The sequence below is a fragment of the Carettochelys insculpta genome, chromosome 5 (assembly GCF_033958435.1).
Source record: "Carettochelys insculpta isolate YL-2023 chromosome 5, ASM3395843v1, whole genome shotgun sequence".
Classification (NCBI taxonomy): domain Eukaryota; kingdom Metazoa; phylum Chordata; order Testudines; family Carettochelyidae; genus Carettochelys; species Carettochelys insculpta.
Window position 1 is genome coordinate 47,446,534 of NC_134141.1, and position 17,355 is coordinate 47,463,888.

Consider the following 17,355-nt stretch of genomic DNA (forward strand, 5'->3'; position numbering starts at 1 on the left):
GCCAGGATCATTGGGAGGTAGGGGTGTGGGAGGTGTACAATGGTCTTGGAGTCAGCAGGAGATGGGGACCGGGGGGGGAGAGGAGGCATGTGGCTGGGGAGCAGCCATCTTGTCTGGGGTGCCACTGACCAGGTGCCACCCAGCTGGTGGGTGAAAGGGCAGGCAGGAGCAGGGCAGCAAGGTTGGGAACTGCGGCGTGGGGGGAGGGGGGGGTTGTGAGGTGAGAGGGCAAGGGAGGGGGAATCTGGGTGAGGTAGGTGGTCACACCCCAGGTAAGGATGTCTAAGCTGTCTGCCGCCTGCACCCACACCTCCTACTCCATCACCAGCCAGTCCTGCAGCATGACCATTATGTCCTGCAGGGAGGCTGTGGTGGCAGTTGTTTCTTCCTCCCCTTGTTGGCGGCCGGCCCAGCGACAGTTCTGTGTAGGCATGGGATGGTGTAGGGTTCCAGCTTCCTTGCCCTCCACTCCCATGCTGTGGCCTTGGCTGGCCCCTGGACGATGGATCTGAGGAGAATGTGGCAGGGGCGGTGCAGGAGTCCTCGGACGCCCAGCCCTTGGCCTAGGGCGGGCGGCAACCAAAAGAGGGTTATAACACCGGCCCAGCCCTCAGTTTGGGGCGGGGCAGCAGTTCACCATTGTAATACAATACAGGCCCAGCCCTCAGTTCAGGGCAGGGCAGCAGCACACGGATTTGAGCATAGGCTCAGCCCTCAGTTCGGGGCCGGGCAACAGCACAAGGGTTTCAGCACAGGCCCAGTGCGGGCTGGCCCTGTCAAGGACGGGGTAGGGGGTCGCAGGCCCTCCCACTCCACTGCGACCAGGCCCAGGTCCCTGGGGCCACTCACACACGACCACAGCAGTGGGGATCCAGGCCGCAACACACTGCCATGCATTTGGGAGCGTCGTTTTCCGGGCCACTTCCTACCTCTACCTCCACCGGGGGAAGGTCCCAGTCCATCTGGTCAGGGGGTCCTGCGGGGTTGGTCTCCTCCAAATCATCCACCTTTGGGGGCTCCAGCCAGTCGCTCATGTCAATGTCATTGGGATAGTCTGGCGGCGGTAGCATGGTGGGCCTGAGGCGATCCTGGGCCTGGGGGCTGCAGGGTCCGCTGGGACTCCGGGGCAGGCTGCTCCTGGGGCCCCGTGGTCGCTCACCCTCGCTGGTCTGGCCGCGTCCGGGGCTTCTTCCAAGGCGGGAGGTCTCCGCCGGCGTGAGGGTCCTGGCAGGTCTGGGAAGTCCGGGTAGTCCCCCTGGGGCATCTGGATCAATGGTCGTTCGGGGCCGCTGGGGGCTTGCTCCTCTGGCCCGGCCGGGCGGTGACAGACCCTCTGCCCCTGGCGCTGGGGAGCTCGTGCAGGTGCTTCCTCCCTGCCCGGAGGCCCAGGTTTTAATGGGTCCCGAGCCCTGCCCTTGGCCCTTCTAGCCCTGGGCCCCGCCTTCTGAGGGGCGGGCCGCTGGTGTTCTGGCTCCGGGCCCACCCACCAGGGCCTCTGCGCAGCCTCCTCAGCCGCTGAGTCAGCAGGAGGCCATACTGACTCACTACAGGTGGGCTCCTGCTTCCCAGGCTCTGAGGTATCCAGAGCACCTGGTCCCTCCCTGCTGCTCCCTTCATGAACTCATGAGAAGCCCGGCTGGAGAGGTCCCGGCTGGATGATCCGGAGGGGATGGCAATGACGAGGGTCCCATTGTTGGCTTGCTTGTCATCGCTGCCAGCCATGGTCTCCTGGTCCCTTGGATGGGAGGGAAGGTGGCTCCCAAGGGTCCCAGCTCCTCTTCGCTGGGTGTGTCTGGATCCTGCTCCATCTCTGGATGCAGGTAGGCCATGTTTATGGTGTGCCCAAGGGTACCACTGCTTTGGGCTGAGGAGACGTTCCAGCTCCTCCTAATGGGGGCACAGGGTGGGCAGTGCCCCCCAGTTGGCTGGCCACATCCTGGGTGCAGCAGTATGCCTGCTGGACTTCTTTAACTTTAGACTGTACTTGATCTGAGGTGCAGCTGGGGTGCCCCTGGGCAGTGAGGCTGTTGGAGAGCCACATGAATGTGTTGGCATTCCAGCGCTGCACCCGGGTTTGCAGGAGGAGCACCTCTTACCACCCTCCCCTAAAGTCCAAGGAGGTCCTTCAATTTGGCCTTCATCCAGGAGGGACTCCCTGGCTCGACTCCAGGGAGCCCTGGCTTGTCTCACTGTGGAGCCCCTGGCTGCTGGCAGTGGCTGGTATTCAGGGGCTCAGGGATGTGTGCTTGTGCTCTCCCTGCTGCTGGCAGCATGGTCTCAGCTTCCTACCACAGGGTTTCTATGTCCCTACATCTTGAAACATGGCTGGTAGTAACCATAGAGCCACATTTGGGCCACCCTTCCTTTGAATTTTTTTCGAAACTCATTGCTAGTGTAGATGTGGCCGAAGAGTAACTTTTTTCAAAAGCTTCTTTAGAAAGAAAACATGTAGATGCTCTTCAGGATCTTTTTTTCGAAAGAGCAGTCCTCATGGAGCCTGTTTTTTCCGATCCCTGGCCCGTTGTTTCGAAAGAGTGCGGGGTGTATGTGTGCACGCTCTCTTTCAAAAGAGCAGATCTTTTGATCTGCTTTTTCGTTTATGGAGGCACTTTTTTGAAAGAAGTTCTTTCAGAAGAGATCTTCTGGGAGGACTTCTATTGCTGCAATGTAGACGTAGCCTTATTGAAGAGATGAGTAACCTGCTGTAGTGCAGGCATTCTTTGGCGTGACCTGTGGTGGTTCTGTCATATTTCAGAGCAGTAGTATGTGGATATTTTCTTAGTTTACAAAGTCTTTGAGAGCTTTTCATTTTTTACTAGGAGTTCATAAACATAAAAATGGTTTCTTATTTTCCACATAAGATCCATTCTAACTCGTAAATTTAAATACATTAAATTATACTTATGCTAGTGGCTAAAGAAGCATTTCTTGTTTGGACATACTGTAATCCTCTCAGCAGGGAAGGAAAAAAAAACCCTCTCAAATCCAAACACTGGATCTTGGCATCAGTGCTCTCTCTACATGCAACGAACTCCAGCTTATGTCAACAGAAGACCAGTACATATGGGGAGAAGAATTTGGGTGACCAGTTCCACTGTGTGCATCTGAGGGCATACTTTTCACAAAAATTAAATTAATTAAAAGCAACTGAAGTTGGTTTCTGTTTTTGAAATTAACACAATTGTGCCATATATATGTTATGATGACATAAAATAGAAGATATTTTTATTATCTGAAGCAAAGCATATGGTTGTATTTGGAAAATTATTTGAGAACATTTTTCTTTTTACACTATATCTTGTATATACTACAGGAAAAATAAAGTGAAAACAAGCAATCAGAAATGTGTTCATATCTCGACAACTCCAGATTAACAATTCGTGGCAGACAAATCTGTTATGACAGCTTCACATGAGTAATTAGGACTAACTGCAGCAGGGTTGCCAATGTTCTAATCATACAAAGCTGAACACTCCTGCTCTGTGGTTTTGCCCCTTTTCCAAGGCCCCCCACTCACTCAAACCCGCTCCCTCTGTTGTTCACTCCCTCCCCCACCCAGCCGTTCTCATTTGCACTGGGCTGGGGCAGACAGGCTCTGGAGGGAGACCAGAAATTAGGGGTTTAAAATGTGTGAAGAGGCTCTGGGAAGGAGCTGGGGCATAGAAAGTGCTGGGGCCACAAGCTGGGGTATGGGAGGTGGTGCAGGGTCTGGGAGGGAATTCGAGTGTGGGAGGGGGTTGTAAGCTGGGACGTGAGGTTGGGGTGTAGGAGGGCATGCAGGGCATGGGATCCAAGTGACACTTACCTTGGCAGGGTGTTCCGCAGAAGTGGTGATGTGTCTTTCGGCTCCTAGATAGAGGCATAGCCAGGTGGCTTCGCATGGTGTGCACGGCCTCTGCCCTCCCCCGTAAGTCCCATTGTCTGTGGTTCCTGGTCACAGCTGTGGAGCTGATGCATGGAGCATAGATAGTATATGGAGCCTAGGAGCCAGAGAGACATGTTTCCGCTTCTGGGAGCTGTATGGAGTCCAGGTGGGGAGCCTGCCAAGTCCACAAACAAGACTTTTGACAGCCAGAGCCCCCATGGTCTGTTTTTGATCAGACATTTCAGTTGAAAACTAGGCACCTGGCAATCCCAGCTCTGGGCTGAGGCATTCTGATATTTGTGTGAAAATTGTGCTCAAATTTGTGATCTCCTAACTGGTATATGGGCAATTAAAAGATGGGAAAATTATGTATTATGATTTATGTGTTTATATAATAAAACAAGCAATTCAATTTTCAGGCTGATATGTATATCGGGCATCATGGGGAAAAAATGCTGGAGAGTTTCTGTAAGTGGCAACATGAGGAGTTTGGCAAGAAGAACGATATACATTTAGAAATGTCAACAAGCTGGGGAGAAGACATGTCATCGATCGATGCAGCCATACTCATCACAAGGTAATATTTTCTAAAAACAGTCTCAAGTATAGTCACATAGCCAATGAAAGGACTGTAGAGTTAGAAAAGTTCAGTTGTTTTGTGAGGTGACACGGTCTGGCTCTAGCCTTAGCTATGGAAAGAAGTGTAGATACAGCCTCCTCTTCTGCTCTTTCTGGTAGTTTAAAGTGAAGTATTATCAGAGATCAAGTTGTAAGAACAAATCAATGATATAAAAAGCAGTTTGTCACCAGGTCCAGTTGTTATATGTCAGGAGTTCTTAGGGAGCTTGACTGTGAAGTGGCTGAGTGGCTAACAAAAATAAGCAATACCTCGTTCAAAACAGCAACAGTTCCAGAGGTTTGCAGTGTAATACATGTTGTACCTAGGGATGATCTGGAGAATAACTCACCAGTAAGTGTTACATCTGAATCTGAAAAAATGATTATTAAAAACTAAAAACCTGGAGTAATAGGGATACCTCAAGGTTCTGTGTTTTTTGTTGTTTAATAAATACATTTTAGATCTGGAGAACTGTGAACAGTGAAATAGGGAAATTTGGAAGTGATGAGAAATTATTTAGGTTAATCAAGACAAGAGAGGACTGTTGAAAACTTCAGTGGGACTTGACCAAGCTAGATGAGTAGGCAGCATGTTGGCAAGCAAAGTTAAAGATCAACAAGTATAAATTAATGTAATTTTGGAGGGAAAAGTTAAGCTATTCATACATAGTCCAAGGTGCTAAATTTACTTTAAAAACTAAGGAGAGGGACCTGGATGTCATTGTGAACTGCTCAGTAAAGACTTCTGTTAAGTGTGCATCTGCAGCCAAAAAAAGCAAACAAGATGTTAGACTGCATTCAGTATAGGATGGAGAACAACACAGGAAATAGTCACAGAGAGGTAGCTGTGTTAGTCTGTATGTTTCACAAAACATAAAGGCAGTCATGGAGCACTTTAACGACAAACAAAATAATTTATTAGGTGATGAGCCTTTGTGGGGCAGACCCACTTCTTCAGATCTGAAGAAAAAGCTCATCACCTAATAATTTATTTTATTAGTCTTTTAAGTGCTATACGACTGCTGTTTTGTTTTGTGAAACACAGGAAGTGTTATACTACCATGATATAATTAAATAATGTCACTTCATTTACATTACTGAGGTGCTACTGGTCACCCCATCTCATGAGATATTGCAGAATTAGAGAGGGTTCAGAGAATGGTTACATAATGTGGGGGAGGTTTGTTAAAACTGTCATGTGGAGACATGAACAAATTTATAATTGTTTATCTTCATAAGGCGAGGAGGCACAATAATAGTTCACATAATAACGAATAGTAGACAGCAAAGTGGTTGGAAGCTTCTATTCTCACTTGTTCATAATGCAAGAACAATGAGACATTCAATAACATTTCGAAGTGGCAGCTTCAAATCCAGTAAAAGGAAACTTTTTTTCTTTTTTTTTTACTCCACATGTGGACACAGGAATTCATCAACATATGAAGTCCCCGAGGCAAAGAATTTAGCAAGATTCCAAAATGGGATTGGTCATTTTTATGGATAGCAAATTGATTTCAGTGGGATTTAGGTGCCTGGGCATTCTGAAAAATCTCACTAGGCATCTACATTGTTCATTGTACATAACTGAAATATCTTTGAAAATGTGGATCTTAAAACCACCCTGTACTTCCATTTACTCTAAAATGAAGAAGAATAACATTCGAGGTTTGTCTTAACTAGAATAGGAAAGAGTTTTTAATAGTATTAGCTAACACATTCTAAATAGTGCTAGTTGGTCAGTTTGAAGCCTGGTATAAAAATTCAACATAGCACTGTTCACCTGTGATAGTGTGCTTGGTTGGCCGGGAGAGCTTAGTGCACCTGAGTTCCAGCCTGTTGCTGCTCTGCCTGGGTGGCAGAGGTGCATCCTTCCTGATTTTATGCTAGGAATCTTCTGGCCTCCACAAGCATTTGATCCTCAGATCTCAGAGGATGTGGTGGGTGGACATGGGCCCTGCTTGGGTTGCCAGTGCTGCAGGATTGTCGTGGACTTTTTAGAAATTAAGAGGTAAATCTTTAATTAAAGACTGTCATGTGATGAGACCTCCAGGAATATGTCCAATCGGTATTGGCAACCTTAGGACCTTTCCTTTCCACTGTGTCCCAGCCCAGGGCTCTTTGGTAATCAACACTAATACTATTCTCCCATCACAGTGCCTAAGCCTGCTTCCCTGGGCTCTTTCCTACCTTTGTCCCTTCAGTTTGGGGCATGGACCCTATAATGCAAATTTTCTCTAGTGGCTTGTTTGGAGTTATGCCCCTTGTCCACCTTTTGCAGCTTCCTGCTGCTATTTCAAGTCTGTGTTGGCTTGGGTGGAGAGGCATAGCCCCCAGTATTCTTAAAGTCAAAAGGTAAAATTCACTCATTCCTGGATGTTCCCAATTGCCTCAACAGTTTCTCTTGGTTAGGGATTAAGTATTTGTCCCCTTGGCAGCTGTCCTGGTTGTCGGGCTTGCAGTGCTGCTCCCTTCAGATAGAGAAACCTCTTGCCTCTTTACTAGTCAGACCTGATTTTTTTTTCTTCTTCTTTTTCTCTTTTTTTATGGCAAACCAGACGTGACTGAATAGTCCATAGTTACCACCAACAAAAGTTATTGAGTACTTAGCACTCTTCCCTTTGTCTTTCAGGTAATATAACAATGCCTTTTTAATAATACGCCATGAATATGATGTTTTTATTAAATGGCATAATGTAATTTGTTACCCGAAGACTTTGGATTACTTAGAAAACTTTTCCCTATTTTTTTTCAAAGCCCTTCCATATGATCAAAAATAATCTTACAGAGTCCACATAGTCCAATTTTAGGCCTATCTGTTTAAGTCATGATGGCCAGTTAGTACTCTAAACAAATGCACTTAGCTATTCCTGTCCAGGCCCTGTTGTGTGTAACTGTCCTCAGTTTTGGGATGTAATAGAGTATCCAATTACCCAACTAACTGATAAGCTTCTGCTTATCAGTTAGTGCTACTGGTTGCTTGTAGCTCCCCCCCTGAGTAAACAGGGAGTGGCTGGCTCAGCCTCTATTCCAGCTTGCACTGGGGGATCAGGCAGTTTCCCTCCCTGCTGCTCTCCATTTCAAATGCTGAGCCAGCACACAGGCTGTCTCAGCCAAATTTAGGCTGCCAGGTAGGACATTGAAGTCCAGGACCTCCATGGTAATGTTCTCTGAAATGCTTCCAGTTCCACATGTAGGGCCAGTTAGACAGGCAGAACTGCAGGGTCTCAATGCATGTATGGGATGATGGTGTAGGAGGGGGGGGTTTAGATTTATAAGGAGCTGGGGAAACTTTTGGGAAGTGGGGAGCCCATACAGGAAGGATGGGCTGCACCTAAACCAAAATGGAACCAGATTGCTGGCACTTAAAATTAAAAAGGCCATAGAGCAGTTTTTAAACTAAGGGCTGGTGGAAAGCCGACAGGTGCAGAGGCACGTGTGGTTCAGATGGTGGCATCCCTGAGGCAGGATCTCTTATTGCAGATTCTCTATGTCCTAATAAGGAGGAGAGGATGAAAGGTGATAAGCATGGTAAAACACAGGTAATATCTGATGAGGAACAGTCAAGTAAAATAGAGTCCCTTTCAATTACGTCATGTAATGGCAGGCAGCTAAAGAGTGACACATTTTTAAAGTGTTTATATACAAATGCTAGAAGGCTAAATAATAAAATGGGTGAGCTAGCATGCCACGTTTTAAGTGAAGATATAGTAGGTATCACAGAAACTTGGTGGAATGAGGGCAGTCAATGGGACACAGTAATACCAGAGTACAAAATTTATCAGAAGGGCAGAATGGGTAGTGCTGGAGAGAAGGGTGGCAATATACGTTAAAGAAAGTATAGAGTCAAATGAAGTAAAATTCATAAATAAACCAAACTGTACCATAGAATCTCTCTGGATAGTAATCCTCTGCTTGAATAATAATAATATAATGGTAGGGATATATTACTGACCAACTGACCAGGATGATGATGGTGACTATGAAATGCTCAGGGAAATTAGAGAGGCTATCAAAATAAAAACAAAACAATAATAATGGGGGATTTCAACTATCCCCATATAGACTGGGTACATGTTCTTCAGGATGGGAAGCTGAGATAAAGTTTCTTGACACCTTAAATGATTGCTTCTTGGAGCAGCTAGTCCTGGAACCCACAAGAAGAGAGGCGATCTTTGATTTAGTCCTAAGTGGAGCACAGGATCTGGTCCAAGAGGTGAATGTGTCTGGACCTCTGAGTAATAGTGACCATAATATAATTAAATTTAACATTGCCATTGCTGGGAAAATACTACAGCGGCCCAAGACTGTACTGTTTAATTTCAGAAAGGTGGACTACACAAAAATGAGGAAATTAAGTACTGTGCCTTTTGATTTCTGTTTAACAAAAGTGAAATCCCTTCCAGCTGCATGGAAACTGTTTAAAGACACCAGACTAGAGGTTCAACTTAAATGTATACCCCAATTTAGGAAACGTAAGAGAACCAAAAATGTGCCACTGTGGTTAAACAATAAAGTAAAAGAGGCAGTGAGAGACAAAAAAGGCATCCTTTAAAAAAATAGAAGTTAAATCCTAATGAGGGAAATGGAAGGGAACATAAATTCTGCCAAGTGAAGTGTAAAAATATAATTAGGAAGGCCAAAAAAGAATTTGAAGAACAGCTAGCCAGAGAATCAAAAAGTAGTAGCAAAAAAACAAATTTAAGTACCTCAGAAGCAGGAAGCCTGCTAAACAGCCACTGGGGCCACTGGAGGATCAAGATGCTAAAGAAGCACTCAAGGATGAAAAGGTCATTGCAGAGAAACAAAATGATTTCTTTGCATCAGTCTTCACGGCCGAGGATGTGAGGGACATTCCCAAACCTGAACAATTCTTTTCAGGTAACAAATCTGATGAACTGTCTCAAATTGAGGTATCATTAGAAGAGGTTTTGGAACAAATTTGTGAACTACATAGTATTAAGTCATCAGGGCCAGATGGTATTCACCCAAAAGCTCTGATAGAACTCAAATGTGAAATTGCAGAACTGCTAACTGTAGTTTGTAATCTGTCATTTAAATCGGCTTCTGTTCCAGATGACTGGAGAATAGCTAATGTGATGCCAGTCTTTAAAAAGGGCTGCAGAGGTGATCCTGGCAACTACAGGCCAGTCAGTCTGACTTCATTACCGAGCAAACTGGTTGAAAATCTAGTAAAGAACAGAATTGTCAGACGCACTAATGAACATAAGTTGTTGGGGAAGAGTCAACGCAGCTTTTGTAAAGGGAAGTTGTGCCTCACCAATCTGTTAGAATTTTTTGAAAGGGTCAACAAGTTTGTGGAGAAAGGGGATCCTGTGTATATTGTGTACTTAGATTTTCAGAAAGTCTTTGACAAGGTCCCTCACCAACGCTCTTAAGCAAAGTTAACTGTCATGGGATAAGAGGGAAGGTGCTCTCTTGGATTGGTAACTAGTTAAAAGATTGGAAACAAAGGGTAGAAATAAATGGACAGTTTTCAAAATGGAATGAGGTAAATAATGGTGTCCCCCAGAGGTCTGTACTGGGGCCAGGCCTATTCAACATAATTATAAATGATCTGGAAAAAGGGATGAACAGTGAGGTGGCAAAATTTGCAGATGACACAAAACTACTCCAAATAGTTAAGTTCCAAGCAGACTGTGAAGAGGTGTGAAAGAATCTTAATAAATTCAGTGATTGGGCAACAAAATGGCAGATGAAATTCAATGTTGATAATTGCAAAGTAATGCACATTGGAAAATATAATCCCAACTATACATATAAAATGATGGGGTCTGACTTAGCTGTTACCACTCAAGAAAGAGACCTTGGAGTCATTGTGGATAGTTCTCTGAAAACATCCCCTCAATGTGTAGCGACAGTCAAAAAAGCTAACAAAATGTTGGGAATCATTAAGGAAGGAATAGATAATAAGACAGAAAATATCATTACCTCTCTATAAATCCATGGTACGTCCACATCTGTGATACAAGGGGTACTGTGGCACCTTATAGACTAACAGAAGTGTATGTGCATAAGCTTTCGTGGGCAAAGACCCACTTCGGCAGATGCTGGTCACCCACAAAAAGCTTGTGCTCATTCATTTTTGTTAGTCTATAAGGTGCCACAGGACCCCTCGTTGCTTTTGCAGATCCAGACTAACACGGCTACCCCTCTGATACTTGATCTGTAATACTGTGTGCAAATGTGGTCGTCCCATCTCCAAAAAGATATGTTGGAATTGGAAAAGGTTCAGAAAAGGGCAACAAAAATGATTAAGGGTATGGAACATCTGCCATATGAGGAGAGATTAATAAGACTGAGACTTTTTAGCTTGGAAAAAGGCGGTTAAGGGGAGATATGATAGTTTTATAAAATTGTAATTGGTATGAGAAAGTAAATAAGGAATTGTTATTTACTTCTTCTCACAACGCAAGAGTTGGGGTCACCAAATGAAATTAATAGGTAGCAGGTTTAAAACAAACAAGAGGAAATACTTTTTTATACAACACACAGTTAACCTGTGGAACTCCTTGCCGGAGAATGTTGCGAAGACCAAGACTATAGTAGAATTTAAAAAAGAACTAGATAAATTCATGGGGGATAGGTCCATTACTAGCTATTAGCCAAGATGGGCATGGAGGGTGTTCCTAGCCTCTGTTTATCAGAGGCTGGAAATGGGCAACAGGGAATTGATCACTTGATGATTACCTGCTCTGTTCATTCCTGCTGGGGCACCTGACATTGGCCACTGTTGGAAGACAGGATGCTGGGCTTGATGGACCTATGGTCTGACCCAGTATGGCTGTTCTTATGTTCTTATGTTCCTGCCATAGGGATCTGGCTATTCCCAGCTCCCTGACAGAGGAGACCCTGCGTGCCTGCTCAGCCTTTTAAATGCACCGCAGTGCGGGAGGCTGAATGGTTAACTGAGTAACTAGCAAACTTTGGTGGTTACTTGCTTACCAGATTACTCGCACCTTAACATTCCTACCTCAGTTATAGGGGCTTAGTCCAAACAACTTTCTTCTCCCCAAGAGGCCCCTTGTGGGGACTGAACTCAGATGGTGTCAGAGGTGCCCATGGTGTCCTAGTTGATGCCTCTTTGTATGTACTGGTGTCAATAAACCTGGGCTCACACGCTAAGGGGGAGGTTCCATAAGGGTAGTGTGGTATTAGGACCTGAAACACACAAAGTACTTGCCTTATAGTGAAGGAGGGAACCTCATAGGTGTAAATTTCTCAAGGAGGAGGAAAAACTGTTGCAGCTTCCCCTGGAGTTGGCACAACAGCAGCCACAAGGAGAAAAATCGTCAAAATGCTGGTGCCCTTCTCATCTCTGGACAAGGCTGGGGTTGCAGTTTCCTGCCATGTTGAGATGAACCCAAGTCCTTTCAGGACGTCTTTAAAAGGATGGCAGAAAAGTTGTAGATTCTCCAGTTAGATATTCCGCATAATAGATAATGGTGATTTATATAAATGAAGCCATTGTCAAACTTGTCACATAGCACATGACCATCACAGTTCCGCCAGTACCATAAAGGGCCAAAAAGAAGTATCTCATGCCTGTGAAACAGCTAAAATATTCTGTTCTTACCTACCCCAACTTGCTGGTGATTCTGCAGCAGATCAGGCAGAGACAGGCCATGTCTACACCTCATGAAGAGACAAACAGAATAGATCTCTTTGGTGGAAGTTGTCAGACTTGTTGACTTTCCTCCAGTTTCAAACTGTCATTCATTGATGAGCGAATACGCTTTCTACAAGGATAAGGCATCCATGACACTGTACCTAAAGCTTATCCCAACATAGTGACTGACTTTCACATCAATTAAAAGTACCTACTTATCCTTATTCTACCCTAGACCACAAACTAGGAGGGAGGAAAGAGGTGGCATGGTACTCCATTTGTGTGGTAGGCATCTTGGTCTTTAGCTCTACCTAGGGAAATAGAATCATTTAGAAGTCTCGTAGAAATTGTCTCGTTTGTGGAAGGGTTGGAAAGGAAAAGACAGAATCATTCAGAAGTCTCTGCAAGGAGGCTATCAAAGTGGATCTCAGGATGTGTGCTGTTCTGTTACAGCCTGAGCAATGTCCCTATTGAAAGCAGTGTGGGAGCTTGTTCAACAGGGGTCCAAGCAAGAAGCCTTTCTCAAGAACATATCTCTTACTGGTATCTGCAGAGCAGCAACATGAAACTCTGATAGTTTTACAAAAATTTAACCACTGGGGTAGCAGCTGCCTGTGATGCCTCCCTGAACATGACAGTCTTTCATCCTGTTATGGCAAAGGATTTTATCTACTTCATTCACAGGGACCCTACTTAAATGCACTACATGTACGACACACAATTCAAGACTGAGGAAAGGTTACTCACCTTGTAATAATCAGAGATCTTTCAGATGTGATGTTTCTATGCATAGCGTATTAGCCGCTCTCCTTTGTTGCTGCTTCAATTCCTTGAGTGGCACAGAAGGAGCTCAAATGGTGGTGATCTGACATTTTTTATTACTCTCAGTACAGACCACAAGGTGGTGGCAGATGTGTGGACAAAACAGATACTGCTATGAAAAATTATCTGCTCCTGAGTACTTGGGGTGCACTGTAAAGAACTGCATATCTCAAAGAACTGCAGTTACTACAACACAAGGAATCTTTTCTTTCATCCAGGGGATTGCTAAAGATGTTGAATAACATTGGGCCAAGGATAGATCACTGTGGGGCATCATTAGATACATGACACTTGGATGATAATTACTCATTTACATTTACTTTTGTGAGATGTATCAGTTTCAGTAATCCCTTTAACATGGGCTACTTTGATTTGTATATTAGTAATTGTTAACAGAGTAATTTGTGAAACTTCGAGGCCATCTTCTTAAAAACATCATTTTAATGTGAAGACAGAAGCATAATGATTGCTAGCAACACCTAGCTTCAGAGGTCTGCTGGTTGTAATTAAATAACTAGATTTATCTCCAGTAAGATTTCCTGACCCACTAAGATAGGCTGTATCCAACCACACCCAATGGCATACATTGGAATATTACCAAATACTTCTTGAAATGAAGCTCCATTGACAATAAATTAATGGTGTAATTCAGTGTGCTGTTGTATAAATCTATTATTTAAATTCTCCCAACCTCCAGTAATAAGTCTGTTAATTCCAATGCAAGTGAAGTGGACAGTAGGTTTAGAAAGTGTCATGTGGCTCAATACACTGTGTATGGGGTGCTTTTTCAAAGCCTCCATTGCCTAAAAATAGAGGGAAAGAAAAGAATATTTAAAATCTTGTCATGAGTCATCCACACAAGTCCAGAATAGTGGCATTTGCTAGTAAAGTGAAAATTGCCATGTGGGGGGTCTATTAATTATATCTGTAGCTAATATGGGCCATGGGACTTGTGAAAACATGTTGCTTGGGCAATTGTCCCATAGCTCCTAGTCAACATGCACAACAAGATTCCCTAATGGTGTTAGGTTTCCTTTCATAAAGAACTCAGTTCACTGTATATTCTTACACTGTATATTCTTACAGCTTTGCATAGTTTGAAATGTTAACATTTAGGAGACAACATGCGCAAAAAAAATTCCGTAATGCTGTTAGGTTTCTTTTCATAAAGAACTCAGTTCACTGTATATTCTTACACTGTATATACTTACAGCTTTGCATAGTTTGAAATGTTAACATTTAGGAGAATTAAGAATAACAGATGCTTCAGAAGTTTTATTTTGTTCTGAAGAATTAGTTAGCCAGTTGAGATTGTTTTTCATGTGTAAATTTTGTTCGGAAATTGTTGACCAGTTTGAATTTAAACCTCCTAGCTACATATTGGTCTGATTACAGCTTGAAAGTTAAAAACAGGTTGAACCTCTCTAGTCCAGCAACTTTCTTAGCTGGCAACATCCGTAATCCGGAATGATTTTAGTTAGCTAGATAACTGCTTGTCATGGGTGTGGCCAAGTTTCCTGTGGTCCCATAAAGTTTGTTTACAGCCTGCAGTCCTGATTCTCAGTGTTCTATACTGTTGTTTAGTTCTAATTTACCCCTGAATGTCTTCTAAGAGCCCAGTAAGTAGTGGAAGTGTTAGTAATTCTGGTAGACATCATTGACTTCCCATGGTCCAGCAAATTCTCTCATTTGGCCCTGGTCAGGTCCATGGGTGCTGGACTAGAGAGTTTCAACCTGTACATCTAAAAAATACAGTTGGGCATAAAACTACCTATGGAAATTAGATTTGTGAATTTTTATATATTTTTCCTCTGCTGCCATTCTCCATCTTTTCCTGTGTATCCCTGCTATATATCAATCTCTGTCTCTTGAACCTAAATAATCCTGTAAAATGGAAGGCTTTAATGGTGTAAGTGGGATGTTTAATTTGCATTACACAAGGCCGCCCTGGCTGAACCAGGGACAGCACCTGAACAACAGGTGAGGAGTGCAGGACATAGCGAGCCAATCGGGAGGCATGGCCAGCCCACTCCCCCCACTACAGAGAGCTGCATCGGCTCCTGGGGCCCAGGGAGGTGGCCATCCCATGCCACCTGGTGGACACCGTCGGCCCCACCCCTGCGGACACTGAGGATGAGGTGGGTCCCTCAGGCACCACCAGCTCCACGCAGAAGGACTGGGACACCGAGACCAAGGGTGATGATGAGGGGTCCAGCAATGGGACCCTTGTTGTCGCCCTCCCCTCTGGGACCACCAGCCGGGCCTCCTTCACCCATGCACCACCCAAGCTCGTGGAGGTAGCAGCCGGTAGGTATGGGGAATTCTGAATGTCACAGAGCCTGAGGATGCACCCCCCCCTCCAAACAGCCCAGCACTCCACATGCCTGGGGAAGGATAAGGGGCACCAAACCTGACCCAACCCTCGCCAGGCGGGAACCCCTAGTGCATCTGGAATCCCATAGTGTTCCCCAGGCCATTTGGGAGCGTTGGAGCAGGGAGGAGGCCAGCAGAACGGGGGCCTCATTCCCCAGGGCCGGAACACAGACTTATGGGCCACCCTCCTGTCCCCTTCTGTCTCCACAGGTCTGCCATCTGGGAGCTGCTGCAGCCCATCTGACTGGGCCACAGCCACAGGGGGCTCGGAGTCTGCCCCATAACCCCAGCCTGCATCCCCACACAACAATGGCCAGGCCACCTGACAGCAGTGATGGCAGGGTGAAGAGGTGGCCGTCAGCTGGGTGGTCATGTGCAATATGACTGCTGTGCTCTGGATGGTGATGGAGTGGGAGGTGTGGGTGCAGCTGCCTGGGAGCTTGGACATCCTGGCCTAAGCCATGGCCACTCGCCTTGCTCAGCCTCCTGCCACTTCACCAGCCTGGCCTGAAGCAGCCCCCTGCCAGCAATCCCCCTGCCAATTACACCCCACCAGCTACCCTGTCTGCAGCTGCCTCTCTCCCTGCTGACATGTCCCCAACCGTCCCCTTTGACCTGGGCTGTTGGCTCCAGGCCAGTGCGGGCCCACCAGCTGTGTCTCCAGAGCGCCCCCCACACACGCACTCTGGGGAGGCTGAGCCTGCAGAACCCCCCACCCTGCCCATGGTCCTGTGTCCATCCCTGCCCCGCAGGGGGCTCCAGACTTAGGGTGGTAAAGGCATCCGTGGCCACCGTGGGCCTTGGCCCTCCATGCCAGTGGGAAACTGAGCCCTTCCCCACCCCAGCCCCGCTTCCAGGTTTGGTCCCCCACCCTGGTCCCCCCGTCTCCCTTCTGTACATCATTTCCACATATAAATAGTTTAAATCATTCTGTTGTTGTTGTCAAAAATGTTTATTACCCTCAACCCCAGTAAATGTTGATGTTCCCACCCTAATCCCGAGTCCCCATTGCGTAGTGAGGGAGTGGTGAGTAGGGGATCAGGAGTGCCTGTGTGTGGTGGGAGCGGGTGGGGGATGGGGAAGCAGGGGCCATGTGGTGCAGAGGATGGCTGGAAGGGTTAGTGAGGACCCTGGGCAAAACCTTCACACAGGGCCTCCCAGACCCTCATCCCATCTCTTAGGGCCTGGCGGCAAGGGGCAGCAGGTGGCTGCTTGTACCTGGCCCCCAGGTCCACAGCCTAGCTCTGGATGAAGGGCTCCCATCTACTTTCCACAATATTGTGGAGAGCACATCAGGCGGCAGCCAACGTGGGGTCATTTGTAAGGCTGACGTCCAGCCTCATGAGGATGCTGCGAAACCTCCTCTTCAGCCTCCCAAACACTCATGTCACGGTGCCCCTGGCATGATCGATGCACCCATTGAAGATGTTTTGGGCGAGTGTGATGCATCCCATATATGGCCTTGTGAGCCACGGGTTCAGTGGGTATGTGGCATCAGCCATGATAAAGGGGGGCATTGTGATGTCCCCCAGTGGGAGCTCCCATGGGGGAACATAGATGCCCTTCTGCAGCTGGCATCCCAGCCATGAATTCCAGAACACCCAGGCATCATGGGCCCTGCCCAGCCACCCCACACATACATCCATGAAGCTGCCCCTTGCATCAGTCAGGGCCTGGAGGACAACAGAATAGTACTCCTTCCTGTTAAAGCAGGCACCCTGCTGTGGTCCAGGGCCCGGATCGTGAAGTGGGTTCCATCCGTCTCACCAAAACAGTTCAGGAACCCCAGCCCTGCAAACCCAGTGAGGGTGACATCCAGATCCCCAGCAGTGATGAGGTGTTGAAGGAGCATGGTGTTAATGGCTCAGATGACCTGCAGGGGTGGAGGGAACACGTGTCCATGAATACCAGACTGGGTGGACCCCATTCCCTGTCCCTGGCAGGGCCCCCTCCCACTTGCCCAGTAGTCACTTGCCCAGGGTGGATCTGTGCTGTGAGCCAGGCTTACCTGAAGCAGCACTGCCCCAACGGTGGCCCTGCTCATCCCAAA

At 46.5% G+C, this 17,355-nt stretch overlaps 1 protein-coding gene across 1 annotated transcript in view; it reads left to right on the forward strand.

Annotated features, from left to right (window-relative positions):
• ADAMTS19 (ADAM metallopeptidase with thrombospondin type 1 motif 19) overlaps positions 1-17,355 on the forward strand; it is a 284,879-nt gene that overhangs the window by 78,217 nt on the left and 189,307 nt on the right. The window contains exon 6 of the mRNA XM_074994147.1: positions 4,285-4,442. Coding sequence (XP_074850248.1) covers positions 4,285-4,442 — 158 coding nt within the window. The remainder of the gene's footprint in view (positions 1-4,284; positions 4,443-17,355) is intronic.